General features: G+C 46.8%; 1 protein-coding gene across 1 annotated transcript; it reads right to left on the bottom strand.

Annotated features, from left to right (window-relative positions):
• Positions 1–211: 211 nt before the first annotated feature.
• Positions 212–4,126, bottom strand: LOC144097231 (3'-5' RNA nuclease TATDN2-like). The gene is made up of 6 exons (XM_077629974.1): positions 4,001–4,126; positions 3,481–3,876; positions 2,947–3,116; positions 2,423–2,552; positions 917–1,129; positions 212–396 (listed from the first exon to the last, which is right to left on the bottom strand). Exons 1-6 carry the CDS (start codon positions 4,037–4,039, stop codon positions 259–261), a joined length of 1,086 nt encoding a protein of 361 aa, XP_077486100.1. The 5' UTR covers positions 4,040–4,126; the 3' UTR covers positions 212–258.
• Positions 4,127–14,935: the final 10,809 nt, after the last annotated feature.

Genomic DNA, 14,935 nt, shown 5'->3' with positions numbered 1-14,935 from the left:
CCTTTCCCTCCATGTCGGGTAGCAAACCGGTTATTCATCCGGTTAACCTACCTGCCTTTCCTCCTCCTGCTGTTGACAAATTTTCGTTTACCCAGAAATTTGACAGCAGTGGTAAGCCTAGAGGGTCACACCACTGAACGGCCCCTTGAAGTTGAGCTCCAGTGGTAAAAAGCAAAAGCAATCAAAGACATTTCTTTTATTTTTTCACACAGTCAATATTTTTTTTTCTCAGGCACAATGTTTGCTCACTGTCCGACATTATATGTTGTAGATTCGCCGTGTGTTTTCGCGGACGGCTGTCATTACGTCTTCGACTTCGATATTCCGCAACGATGCGAGCCAAGTCGCCACATGGATCGCCATTCCTGGGTGCGATGTTTTCAGACGGTTTGATTCCTAAAAAGAAGCGAACAAAAAGAAACAAACACTCATGAAAGTGGCTATTTCACTGACGCCAGAGTCAGGGCGTTCAGTTGGCTACTGCATGCATGGAACAGAAAGGATTAGGCATAATTATTGGCTAATAATAACTATCTGCAATTAACCCCTTACACATCTACACCCGTTGATCTCTGCGAAGACGTAGCCCTGCCCAAGGTCCATGGCATTAGCAAACTTTCCAAGACATCTCAAAGATCAATCCGGCGACTAATGCAAATAGTAGGCTTCTATCAAAGGAGGGCGCTAAAGTGAACATCGAGTTTTTCCCGTCCCTCTGTGCACAGCGCTATTTGCAAAGGTGGCTGTTCATAGAAATAATGGTGTCATACATAGCCGCGCAAAATCCAGTGACGTCATTAGTGTGGGTGTGTGGCGGGGGGGGGGGGGGGGGGCAGGTAAAGTAGCCAATAAAATAAAATTGGCTTAAAGATAGTTACGCGGCTATGAAAAAGTTTTCGCAAAAATCAGTGCGTACCGATTTCGGGAGGAAGTATGGGGAATCCGTCTCTATCAGCAGTCGGTCCAGGGGGATCTTCCTGGCAACCTCGACGAGCCCACCGGCATTGGGGAAGCTCACGAGGGGAGTGAGCCCAAGGCAGAGGTTAGGAAACTCCATGAGCCAACGCTGTGCCTCCGGCCAGTCGGCGGTGAAGCAGTGGCGGTGAATGGGGTAGTCTGACGGCACCATCTGCGGAAGGGGAAGCCAAGAGTTACGCATCATTACAGAGGACGAGCATTGAACACATGCCGGATGTTTGACCTCAGATATTGTGCAATTTTTAAAAATATGGTTGTTCAGTTAGAACGGCGCTTTTACAGGCTTGTAATTGCCAACAAGTAGTGCATATATCAGAGGAGATGCTAACTGAGCTGGTTAACTAACAGCGAGAGAAACTCGTGCCTGGGCTAGTTGGTTCATGCATGAAGATGTAATGAATACGGCACGAGGAACGAGCACAGAACTAGAACCCACATGTGCTCGGCCTGTCCTGTGTGTTCTATGTACTTTCATCCTCGTTCGTGGCGACGTTTTCATAACATCGAGAAATTTAGAGCTATTGCCACAGTCAATCAAAAGCTATTGAGTATTCTTGCTATTACTGTCGGTTTCCTTATCCACCGAGAGGCGTGTAGCACGCCATAAGAAATTTGCACATCAGTTTTTAGAATTTCGAAAACGCGGTTGTGGCCCAACAAATTCTGCCTCCATTGCGCCAAAATTCACGCCCTTTCGAAAAACTTTCAGGCAACGCAACCTCTCCTGCGCACGCAGCTCTTCGAAATGGCCAAAATTTGTCGGACCGGAGAGCCAAGGGCATGCAGCTCCGTTTCCGATATTCTAAAACCTGATATGGATATTACGGTGCGCTACAAGCTTCTTTCTAAATAAGGAAACTAACCTTAATAGCTAAAATGTTAGCTACTAAATATAAGTAAGCCAACACACTAGATAGCGCGTCTTAGCCGTATTCCGATGCGCTACACCGCTGAGAATTCCGTGTCGAAAAATAATAGCATTTTTAAAAACTGCATAGTACCTTATGTGAAACAGCCCGTACTTTTAGGCAGACCACACAACGCATTCGCCTCGGAAGCGGGAGGGGCGGAGTTCGATTTGCAGTGCTGCTTGTTACCCGCCGGTTATGAAATGTGCACGACATTTGCCCTGACCTGGTGCTTGGCTGCTTTGAGGCGAAATGGTTGGGGAATCAGCTCACATACCCGCAAGAGTAACCGGGGGAGTTCTGTTTGAGCGAAGCTATACGAAGAAGACATTCGATCCGTCCGCAGTGCGCAAGTGGAAGAGATGCGCGAAAGTTAAAAATGGTCAAAAGCAGCGCGGGTAAACATGAGACTCACACTGAATAGAACTTTACGTGGCTCCTAATTATTCCATACCTTACGAAAGGTATACACGTGGTCGGAATAACCTAGGTCTGGGAAGTAATGGACATGCGTCTTAGCCAAGTGGTGAGCGTACCTCTTTGAGGATGCCGATTGTGTCGGACGTGGAGTCTCGAGAATGTATAATGAGGGGCAGCCGTCCATTCAGGGCAATCTGCACCTGCCGCCGGAACACCCGTTTCTGTTGGCCGTGCTCGCATTTATTTCTGCAAAAACGAGGTAACGCACTTTCGTAACCACTATAGCGCTTAAAGCGTCTTCACGCTGCGCGAACTACTCAGGACAGGTGTTATTACCTTCATAAGGCCGAAGAGATTTTCGCGTTATATACGGTGGGCTGATAGCAATTACGGTAATACGGTGCTCGTGAAACCCATAAGCATAAAAAAACTGTTAGGAAACCAAAAGAGAAGCATGCAGACTAGCTCGATTAAATTGTGAAACGCGGTTGTCTTTATTTACGTAGCACTAGACACAGAAGCTGAATTATATTGCGTTTTTTTGAACGACGACTGCGACATTATTGATCTTTGACAGCCTACGAATGAACAGCGGCCTAGAAGCACCTTGAAACCGCCTTGAATTTATATGCGCACTCACCTGCGCGAATAGTCCAATCCTATTTCACCCAAGGCGACGACTTTTGGATGTTCTAGGGCCCTGATGAGGTCTTCGTCGATCTCTTCGCTGTACTCGCGAGCCATGTGCGGATGACAGCCGAAAGCTCCCCACACTCCATCCTCGGTCAGGATTGCATCCCACATGTGGCGCTGCGGCGAGACGTAAGCGCCAGTGCCAAATTAATCCAGACATAGGGTATATTAAGATACAAGGTAGCAGGAAAGGCAGGAAGAAATAATGGTATATGGGTTTGTGGATATACATGTTAGGCACATGGAGCAATCACGCTCTACTCCTGATTATGCAAGGGAATTTTTATTCATTAAAAAAGGACGCAATTTCGAAGGTAAATTGTGCAAACTTTCTGCTGCAAGGTCACCACATTTGCACTGCAATTTACGAGGAGCAAAAGAACTATAATGAGATTCCAGTAATGTAATTACTGCCATGGGTGCAATATATGCATATGTAGGTGTGAGAATAAAGCGAGATGTTTCATAAAAAAAGGCTTACTTGTTTGAATGTGTGCGGATCGCAAAAATTTGCCACGCACCCTTCGTAACAATCGGGGAAGGTATCCCGATGCTCGTTTCGGAATCTGGCATAGGTTCCCCGGTGGCCCACTTTGCGGAAGATGAAGTCCAGGTGACAGTGGGTGTCCACCAGGCCCACTCTTGATGAGAGCGAGTACGGCCAGAGCTTAGTCGAACGTGGCATGACTGGCGGCGACGCTTCACGCGTAGGCTCTGAAGACGCGGCAGTAGGGGGCTCGGCCTCCTCCTTTGTTTTAGCTGCCTCCATTGACGACCTCGGCTGCCGTGAGACGCGTCTGTGCTGGAATACGATATCTGCTGGTTCCTCGTGCAGTGTGCAGGCAATTTGCAGAGCGCGGGCGTCAGCTTCAGCGTCCTGTCAGTGAGAAAAATACATTACAAAAAGAATTCCACTGCTACCGATAGTTTTGACATGATCTCAAAGGCCCTGTCTTTGGGTGCAGCAGAGACCAGCCCTCAAACTCTGAAAGCTTCTTTACCTCAGTAAGGGAGCCTTCGCTGCAGTGAGGCTCCCTCATGTATATCTGGAAGCTTTCTTACTGAGCAGACCTAAGCACAGTCGTCATTGGTGCATCCTCCGAGTAAGGCAGCTAGCAGCTGCCTTCATGCGTCTTCGCCACTCCGCGCCCTAGAGGAGCGCTTCACCTCACTACTGCCACAAGTGATTCCTCACTCTTGCGCGGGCGGCGAGACGCGACGCAAGGTCCTAAGCCTTGCGTGAGCGCAGTTAATCAGTCGGGAAAATGGCAGCGTGGACTGACCCCTACGCGGGCGATTATACTGAATTTTTTAACCGTGCTTGTGAATGCGCGTTTGACGAAGTGTACTTGCATACAGTTAGGTCGCTTCGTGACGCGGTGAGTCGTATGGAAGTGTACTCAGAGTTAAATATTTGTGTTTAATTTCCGCTTAAGCAGGGCGTCTATGTTGACATTCATAACACAGCTGCCGCTGAAAAGCAACACGGACCTGAATGGAGCGCCGCTTCCACCGTTCCTGAACATGCTCATCGTGCTTTGCTTCTCCACGACCGGTGCGACTCGGTCCCACTTAGGCTAGAGTCGCTGGTCAAGTTTCCAGTGACACTAAGTTATGCATTCGGGCGGCGAAAGCACGCGGAATCCACCATCACTGAAATGCTGCCTCGTTTACACCTCGTGGCCACCACGTCGCCGCTTATGGCGTGCACAGATATGCTTAGAAAAGGGCATAAATCGGTGCTGTGCAAGAACCATAAGCGTATGCATGCTTACACACGCAAAACGCAGGTATATTACAGGAAGTTACGCCATTTTTCACGTTCGCACTATCATTTCAACGAATCAAAACATCGACAGAAAGATACGACGATTTCCCTTAGCATTAGGAGGTCCTGTTTTCCTTCAAGCTCAGGTTCGTGGGGCCATCTCGTTTTTAAGATGAAAACCACTTGTCAATAAACGGACGGTCCTTTTTATGCCTAAAGCGGCAGAATCATCAGTGTAAAAAAAAACGTGCAAATTTATCACTCATACGTTTCATTAACAGCGAGATAGGACAAAGCGAAAGAGTGGCGGTCCATTCATAACCACTAAACGCATTGCTGTGTACGGAAACCAAACAGTGTTGGCGTATTCTAAAATATTTCTCACAAATGTTTTGTAGGCCAGAAGCTTAATATACATTAGAGCGAGCTTTCGGCACCTTTTCAGATAAAATAGCTTTCGCAATGCAGCAGTTGTAAAATTAGTGATCTGTGTTTCCCATCTGAGGTTTATGTAAACGTTATGCCTAAGTATTTATGTTGATCGACCTTCGAAAGAGGCATGTTATTAACGGTATAAGTGAGGAGAGATCATTTCTTTTCTAATTATTGACACTGATTTAGTTAGGATAATAAACATTTGCCACTTGGAGCATCACTCGGCTTGCGTGTTAAGGGATTCAGAAAGAACATGGTCGTTATGGCCGTTAATTTCTTACATATCACACAATCATCAGCGAACAGTTTATTTTCCACCTTATATTCTATTTTCTTCTTGATCCATGTTTAAACAAGGCGATATTTGCAGGCAGTGCAGTGTTCATATATTTGCTATTGTGTTTTTGGAGATCCACTCTGTCGGGGATATCTCTCTTGTCGCTCTGTCAAATGCGCTCATTCGTGGTCACTTCTCAAGTTTTAATTCAATTGTTTGGTATCAACGCTGACCTCTATATACCTGTGTTTATTGTAGTCTGTGAAATCTTGGACTCTTCCTGTAATAGTGTATATTTTAAAGCGAAAGCTTTACTGGCCGTGAACTTGAGATGTTGCCATGGCGGTGCTCCGAGGAGACACATCACTACACAACCCGCGTCTCTTCGCGTAGCCAAACCGGTCTAGCCGGGCAGGCTGGCGCATTCGGCGCGAAATAAAGACGTGCGCTCCAAGTCTCCTCCAGTGCAGCCAGATTTCGCCGAAGCCGCCGAACGCGCTGGCGGTCAAACGCAGTTGGAGTATAGAGGGCCCCGCTTTTGGCCGACGTGCCACGCGCGCGCGTTAAGCCCGGAATACATGGAGCGTTTATGTCGGCGATTTTCGCCCAACGGCGCGCATTTGACGCCCGCCGCCGCCGATCTGGCCCCGCCAGATAACGCCGGAGCCTAAACGCGCCTTAACAGAGCCTGCGCTTAACCGCTAACCAACGTCTTCGGTGGCAGCATCTACGGAAGCCACTGAAACACCCAGCACACTCACTGAATAATAATAAAAAGAACCTGTCCCGGGAACCTGGGCCTTTGGCGTTTGAGGCGGAGACCTTACCAATCCGCCACGACGACTCAAGCTTTACCCATCAATAAAGGCACATCTAGTGAGTGCACTCTTCCGTTGCAGATGTCTCCGTGCTTTAGCTACGTATATTCCGGTCTTACAGAGCTAGGCCCTCAGAAAATTTATTTTCCGTCATATTATATTTCTATTATGTCCAAACTGTGGTTATACGAATGTAGAGTGTCTGGGGCCTAGTCGCGTGCGTCACCTTTAGCTATCTTCACCAAGACAATTGTATTTTGTCTAAATTTCAATAAATTTAATCGAGACAGTTGCCTCAGCGGAGGTAATAGATCCACCGCAACATATATAAATCAACTTTCGAAAGAATGCGTAGAAAATGAAACGAATGTGCCAGAGAACTGGCATTATTTTTGAGGAATGCGGTACGTAATGAGAAAAGTGGCTTGAAAGAGTCCGACATTAGGGGTTCCGGACATTCGCTGTAAAATAGTAGTTTCGAAAGAGTAAGCTACGTACCTTGTCTGCCTGCAAACAGTGGGTCCTGTACGAGCTTGGACCGCGCCAAACAAGTGCGCTTCTGAGCATGTAAATCCGGTAACCGGGTAGCGTCTCGCATGGGTGTTCCCAGAAAGAGGAGGACGGTTTCTTGCCGCCGGGCGACTCGACGTCTGTCGATTGCTCTGTGGAAGCTCCAAGTTGTCTGGCGAGAAGGTTTCCCCACTCAGGCGAGGACCATGGTTGGCCATCAGGCAAGACAGGGCGGTCAGGAAGTGGAAGTTCCTCTTGAGAACTACAACGCCTCAGCAAGTCCGTGCAGTCGTCGGAGCATTGCGAATCGTTGTCGGAAAAGTAGTCGTCGCTACAAGTTTGAGCGAGTGGCTGCTCTCCGGCCATGATAGGAAACCTGTGCAGTTTTTACAAGACATGTTTCAGGTGCTTCTGTATACAGACGCAGAGGGCGCGCTAACTTAATGCTCATATGAAGCCGACGGTACTGTAAAACTATCTTGATAGCGCCTCTCATACTGTGCCGCGCCACTTAGTCGTCTTCTAGTCCGTGACAATACGCAAGTTGACAGAGGGGCTGCAGCGATGGACCATCTAGTCGTGATGGAAACACATTACAGGCAACTACTATAAAATGCACTGTAGCTTAGCGCTTGATTACTCCGAAGAAAGCAAGGCGTTTGCTCTGTACCGTTTCACAAGGGCGGCCGCATAACAAGATTTCAAAAACAGAAGGCAAGAACCACAAGGTTTTGCGTTTACTTTTACTCACCCGTGAAATGAACCCAGTAGTCCGACGAAATGCCGTATCGGTGACGATTAGCGCGAGTGTCTTCGCTTTTACTCTGGCCTGGTCGACAGCAGCAAGGAACAGGACGACCTGTTGCCTTCTTGAAGAAACTCCAACTGCCGCTGTAGAGAAGTGAAGCTCCAGGAAGCCCACGTGATGAGAGAGGAGCTCGAGGTACCACCACGTGGAAAGAAGGAAAAAGTTCCCTGCGGCAGTGGACAGGAAGTGAAATCCCTTTCCCTTTATCCCTCCCGCTGCTTGTCAGTTGAGAATGCCTCAGGCTTGGCCTATTCACAGTATAGGGAGGGAGGGGTAAGACTCCGGGTGCTTTTCAACTTTCAAGAAGATAGTCTTATGAATCATGCGACAACGTTTTTGCAGGCTTGTCGGTGTATTACTGGAAATTTTCTTTAAAGCAGGAAGACACCACAGAAAGGAACGGACATGACAGGCCAGATGGCTAACCAAGTTCTCAGGACTTGGAGGCCACGTGGGCAACGATGAAAACAATTTCGAATTGTTTCAAAGTTAGAAGAAAGGAACGTATGCAGAGCTAGAGCAGGGTGTGGTAGATGAAAAGGGATAATTCTTTCCTTCTAATGTCAGGGATAGACCCCTCTCTCCACTGTGTCGCCGCTCCCTGCATTGTCACACTTGCAGAGTCATGAGAATGGGCCGCCACCATTGGCTTAAAGGGGTCCTTTGAGAGCGTATATCCTGAGTGTTTTTGAGTTGCATCCGACTACAGAGACATAACTTGTGCCACCTAAAAACTGGCCTGCTTATGGAACATGGTGCAGGGAAAGCAGAAGGAAGAATGCGGTATCAAGAGTGCAGAAAGATTTGTCCCGTGCAAAAGGGGGGTCGTTTACCGTGTACCCTGGTCCTGTGGCAAAAGCTACATCGGACAAACTGGACTTTGTATACACGTGAGACTTCAGGAGCACCACGCAGGAGTAGGCGCATTGGCGAGGGGAGGGCATGTCGCCGACCATTGTCGCCACTGCCGTGGTTGCACGCCTCGGTTCCGCGATTCCACTATCCTGAACAAGTTCCGGTCCAAATCCCGAACTTGATGCGCCAACGCCCCCATATCTCATGGACGCCACCACATGACGCTTCTCTATATGCTACCAAAGCTGGGAGACAGAAGCACAAAAGAATTAACCCCTCTCAAGGGGTGGCAGTCAGAGAATGGACTATTTTCCAGTGACGCACCATTCTATGTGCTGTCAGCAAAGTATGTTTTCCGGTTCGGGTCGCCTAAGCTCCCTTGCATCTTTTCAGCGAACATTAATTTACAATGGTAGGGTGGAGTATAGAGACCCTATATTCGCGGACAGCTCTGTGGCTATACAGCCAAGGCTGGACAGGAAACGAGCTAGGGACAGGGCTTTGCTCCATTGTCATGGGGAGTGGCATATCTCTACCTTGGTGAGGCAGCACAATCTTCACCTTCGCCCCGCCGCACCCCTAGCCCGAACAAAGGACAACTCACTCACCAGTTTGTGGACAAAAACTCATGCCTTCCCTTCCCTTCCTCTAGCCTTGCCTGGATAGCCACAAAAAGCTGTCCACGAGTATAATTAAGAACAGTGCTGGTAGCGCCTAGCCAGTGCAGATAAGTGACTCACCTTTTTACACACCCTGGGCACACCTCTACTTTGGCACCTCATATCTTTAATCCGTGACGAAGCTGACCGCGTTTTCTTAGCTTGAGGCCGGTGCGTATTCCTCCGGCTATTCCGTATTCCGCCGTCGCAACACGGAATACAAGCATGGTGACTGTGTAAGAGCGTGGGCGCAATTCGACGACGCGGCCTCAGTGAAAAACTTTTTGCGCTCCCAGTGTTTATTTTGCCACTATTATATCACTATTACGCGAGATGCGATCAGCGTTATCTGGAAGGACTGCAGCCAGGCGCAACAATTTCTACATTATTCTGGGTTGTTGTAGTTGCTTTTAACGCTTTATCTCGAAGGCTCCTCTTCGATGACCACCGGTTACATTTTTTGCTATCCGCTTCGCCGAATTCTTGTTTCTTTAAGGGCGATAGTCACTTCAGTAACGACTTTGTTCCGTGTCAATGTGCTCGTGTGTTTTTTCACGGCATTGTCACCAACTAATGACGTTACTCAATTATATTACTGCTGAAATATTTCATTTCATGTCACCTTCACTGCTTATAATTTAACAATGGAACAAATCAGAGTTGGGTAAAAGGGTGAGGTGTGTGGTTTGCAAAATCGCTGAGATCGTCCTGTTACTATTCGCGGGTGGCTTTGAACGCAAATTTCGTCATTGCACAAGCGACGTGCTACGGTTGTGGACTTGCACCTGTTGTGCTATTAGTGGTTTATTTTTAAAAAAATAATAATAAAGATTACAGTTTCATACAAGAGAAGCTGTCGCTGACCACGCCAACCGCATGTGCTCATTCTGTGCATAAAAAAGGCCGCCCACCTGAATTATCATGACGTCACGGGTTTGCAAGCGAAAATTCCATACCTAGCTTGATTTCCGGGAAATTCTCATTATGCGCTTTGCTTCGCCATGTTATCTTTCTGTATTTATACAGCGCCCGTTCAGAATGTTTTTCTGTTTGAAATATGCGACTTCTGGCAGCGTAGTGCAGGAGATGAGGCTAGGTGTGAGGCACACCGAGGCGTCTGCATTTGGGAACAGAAAGATGGCTGGGGAACGCTTGACACATGCGAAACAGGTCCAGAAGCAAAGCTGGATGATTTTGCCAACCAGGCCATGAACCTTCGACATTACGTTATTTACACCACAGAGATGTCTATTCTGGAGTAGAAGGCTCGGAAACCCGCGAGCTCCTTTCTGCAGACAAGGTGCGCCCACGCTTACCAGCGTACAGTGGACAGCACCTGCACTGACAACGCGAACATTTTTGCAGAAATATGCCTGGTAGGGAGGAGATTTAGACAGAAAAGAGCGACATTCGACTAAAGATTTTATAGAAAACCGTTATTTCGATGCCGATCCGACACATTCTTTTTTCACTAGTTTGGAGCCGGAGGCGAGCGTTGACTTCGACCGGTTTTTATGACGTAGCAGTTGCAGTGCAGCCGGGGCAGGAAAAGGAAGGACACGGTCCTTTCTCCCCTTGATGTCGGCTGTTGCACTGCCATAGATAGTTAGTTGTCCGTGATTATAGCGTGAAATCGCAGGTGATTGGCAAGTGCCTCGGTCATAGGGGGTTAACCGCTACGTCAAGGCAGTCAGTCTGCGCGATTAACCCTGCTTTCATGAACGCGATAGCGTCGGGTCTATTCGGGGCTCGGGCTGATTATCGTCAATCCCACTCGACCGGTGTGCCTTTACATGAACTTGATTTCAGTGAGTGTAGACCGGTTAAACTGTAGCGACACCAAGCGTCAAGCGGGGAAGCAGTGGCAGCCTCCAAGGTGGAGACTCGCCATCGCTGTATCGGAGGCGCGACGGAACACGTGAAAAGCAAGTTCGGATTAATCCTCTCCCCTCCCACTAGCCCTACTTTTCGACTCGACAGCTTTTACAAGCACATCAGGTCAAGGTCCAGTTTTTATTTTATTTATTTATTACATACTGCAGGCCCTAGGGCCCAAGCAGAGGGGATTAGAATATATAAAGATAATAATGAAGAATACAGAAATAAACAGTACACATTTATACAATGATTACCGACACTGTAGCGAGTAAGCCGTGTTACAGCTCCAATATTGTCCCAGGAAAAATCATCATCAGCCTTACTACACGCACTGCAGTGTAAAGGCCTCGCCCATGTCTCTCCAATTAACCCTCTCCTTGGCCAGTTGCATCCACCCTCTTCCGCCCACCTAACCTTCTGCCGACCAATGCTACGCTTACTTTTTCTTGGAATCCACTACGTTACCCTTAAGGACCAACGGTTATCTTGTATTCGCTTTACATGCCCGGCCCAAGCCCATTTCTTCCTCCTAATTTCGACTAGGATGTCATTTACCCGCGTTCTCTCACCCACTCTGCCCGCTTACGATCTCTCAACGTTACACCTATCATTTTTCTTTCCATGGCTCGCTGCGTTGTCCTTAACTTAAACTGAACTCTTTTCGTTAGCCTCCACGTTTCTGCCCCGGAGGTGAGTACCGGTAAGATTATGCTGTTGTACACTTTTCTCTTGAGGGATATTGGTAACCAGCTATTCATGATCTGTGAGAACCTGCCATACGTGCTCCACCCCATTCTTATCCTTCTAGTTATTTCCCTCTCATGATCCGGATCAGCTGTCACTACCTGCCCCAAGTAGACGTATTCCTTTTCCACTTCCAGCACCTCGCTTCCACTTGTGAACTGCTGTTCCCTTGCTAGACCTTTTAACATTACCTTGGTTTTCTGCTTGTTAATTTTTAAACCCAGCGTTCTGCTATTCCTGTCTAACTCATTTATCATTACTTTCAGTTCACCTCCTGAATGACTCAGTAAGGCAATATCATCAGCGGATCGCAGAATATTTAGGTATTCTCCATTTACTCTTATTCCCAACTGTTCCGAATTCAGGCCTCGGAATACCTCCTGTAAACAGGCGGTGAGTAGCATTGGCGAGATGGTGTCTCCATGCCTGACGCTCTTGCTTATTGAATTTTATTGCTGACTTTATTTAGGACTTTATTAGCTTTGCATCTGCTATATATATCTTCCAGTATTTTGACATAAGGTTCTTCTACCCCCTGATTACGGAATGCCTGTGACTACTGAGGTTTCAACTGAGTCGAATTCTTTCTCTTTATCAATGAAGGCTATGTATAGTGGTTGGTTGTGTTCTGCGCATTTCTCTATCACCTGATTGAGTGTGTGAATATGATATATTGTGGAATACCTGTACGAAAGGCTGCCTTATCATTTGGTTGAACAAATCTAAGGTTGCCCTGACTCTATTTGCGATTATCTTAGTAAATACCTTGTAGGCAACGGATAGTAATCTGATCGGTCTGTAATTTTTCAAACCCTTGGCGTCTCCCTTTTTATGAATTAAGATAATGTTTGTATTTTTCCAAGCTTCTGGTACGGTCGAGGTCATAAGGCATTGCGTATACAGGGTGGCTAGTTTTTCTAGCACGATCTCTCCTACATCCTTCAACAGATCTGCTGTTACGTGATCCTCCACAGCTGCTTTTCCCCTTTCCATAGCTCCTTAGGTTTTCTTTACTTCCTTTTTCGTTACTTGCGGGATGACGCATCAGCTCGAGCAAAATAGGGTGTGAGTGAGTCAGGATGATGTCTTGTGTGGCGCGTTAATGCAGGCGTTATATAAGGTGATTTATTCATTTGAAGTTGGCTGTTAAGAAGGAGGGAAATGATTTAAAGTCTCAACTGCTTTCGACATGATTCAAGTGTAGGTGTACAACTGACGGCCATAATTTTAGAGGGAAAGTGAATGCGTGCGAATTTATTAAAAATAATACTAACAGCCTTTCTTTGTATTCTTTCAAGGTGAGTGATATTTGACACAGTGTGAGGATACCATGAAATACATGCATACTCGAGCTTTGGTCGAACAAATGAAAACTAACAGACTAATTTCAAATTAGTAGGGGCGTTTTTAGTCTGTGTCTCAAAAAGCACAGTTTGCTAAAAACAAAAGAACAAATATTATTAACATGTGTGTTCCACGACAATGTTGGGGTCAAGGTAACACCCAATTATTTGTAGTTGAAAGCTTCGCGTAGTGGAGAAGAGCCTAATGTATAAGAAAAATTAAGTTTTTTTTTACGAGTGACATGAAGATATACTGATTTTTCAGGGTTGGGAAGCATCCCCCACTCACTGCACCATTTCAGTATGCTGATTAGGTCTCTTTCAAGGACAGTCTGGTCATGCGGACAGGTTATATATCGTTATACAGTACACAATCATCCCTTGCGGCGTATATGACTGGACCCGACACGACTCGGCGCTCGTTTACATGAACCCAGTAGCAGTTTTCGGCCCGATAACTCAATAACCAGGGCGTGTTGGATTCATGTACGGGACGCTATTGGCTCGAGGGCCTCATATGAGGAATACTTGCAGCTGTATTCTTGAGTTGTATCGCCACATGGGCCATTGCGCCCCTGGGCTGGGGAAGGGACAATGCTCTTATTCTACAATGTCCTAATAAGGAGTCCACTTCCTGTGTTTTGTCTTGAACATAGGCGGGGGAAATAAAAATGCAGTCATGAGTAGAAAGTAATAGAGTACTCGGAGAACTTCAAAACGGGTTCAGAAGTGGTAGGCGCTTAGATGATGGCCTGTTCGTGCTTATCCAGTGCATAGAAATAGCTAAGGCGGAAAACAGACCTCTGTAATTAGCCTTCCTGGACATAAGCGGTGCACACGACAACGTGAACAGGGAACTCCTGTGGAGCATATGAAAATATGAAGGTGTCGGTCATGAGGTATTTGATTTTTTGCAGGAAATATATCGAGAAATTAAAGTTGAAATAACATGGGAAGGATTTAAGGGTTTAGCAACTGTCAAGATACACAAAGGATTAAGGCAAGGTTCTCCCCTATCACCGCTGCTGTTCATGATTTATATGATAATTTCTTAAAGAAAGCTACAAGGAAGCAATCTAGGTTATAATCTGTCGTACAGATTGGGCGGAAGGGTTGTTGAGCAACGACTACCGGGTTTAATGTCTGCGGACTATATTGTACTGTTAACAGATAGCAAGGAATATTTTCAAACTTTGGTTAATTGCTTCGGAGACGCAGGAGGCAGTCTTGGTTTCAATTTTAGCGCAACTAAGTCAGGTGTGATGATTTTCAACGATACAACTGATAAGGAGCTTACAATACAAGGCCATGAAAAACCACGAGTGGCCTAATACAAACATCTTGAGGCATGGGTAAACGAAGGGCAGATGTACACGAATACTCTCTCATAGCGAATGGACGAAGAGATGCAGGGATACTGAAACATAGGGCATTGTGGGGGTACAACAGGAATGAAGTACTGAGAGGTATTTGGAAAGGAATAATGGTGCCAGGGCTTACTTTCGGGAAGGCGGTTCTGTGCTTAAAGGCATAAGTTCAGTCGTGCTTAAAAGAAAATCAGAGAGCTGTTGGAAGATTAGCTTTAGGTGCCCACAGGAAAACCACAAACGAGGCAGTACAGGGGGATATGGGCGGGGCTACATTCGAAGTACGGGAAGCTCACAGTAAAATACTATATGAAGAGCGCCTGAGGAGATTGGACGGTAACATGTGGGCAGCTAAGGTATTTAAATACCTGTACAGAAAGAGCGTTGACTCACAGCGGCCGAAAATAACTAGAAAGCTAACCAGTAAGTATGCCGGACACGAGGCTGGAGAAAGACAGAGCATTAAACGACAGG

The sequence above is a fragment of the Amblyomma americanum genome, chromosome 7 (genome assembly GCF_052857255.1).
Source record: "Amblyomma americanum isolate KBUSLIRL-KWMA chromosome 7, ASM5285725v1, whole genome shotgun sequence".
Lineage (NCBI taxonomy): Eukaryota > Metazoa > Arthropoda > Arachnida > Ixodida > Ixodidae > Amblyomma > Amblyomma americanum.
This window is presented reverse-complemented; position numbering and strand designations above follow the sequence as displayed.

What these genes read in the sequence shown, in the direction of transcription:
- LOC144097231 (XM_077629974.1), bottom strand. Translation starts at nt 4,039, where the DNA reads ATGAGGGAGCCTCACTGCAGCGAAGGCTCCCTTACTGAG. An exon ending in ATCCGCACACATTCAAACAA is followed by an intron (nt 3,117 to 3,480) that starts GTAAGCCTTTTT and finishes GTCTCGCCGCAG; the next exon opens with CGCCACATGTGGGATGCAAT. An exon ending in CATACTTCCTCCCGAAATCG is followed by an intron (nt 397 to 916) that starts GTACGCACTGAT and finishes GCTTCTTTTTAG; the next exon opens with GAATCAAACCGTCTGAAAAC.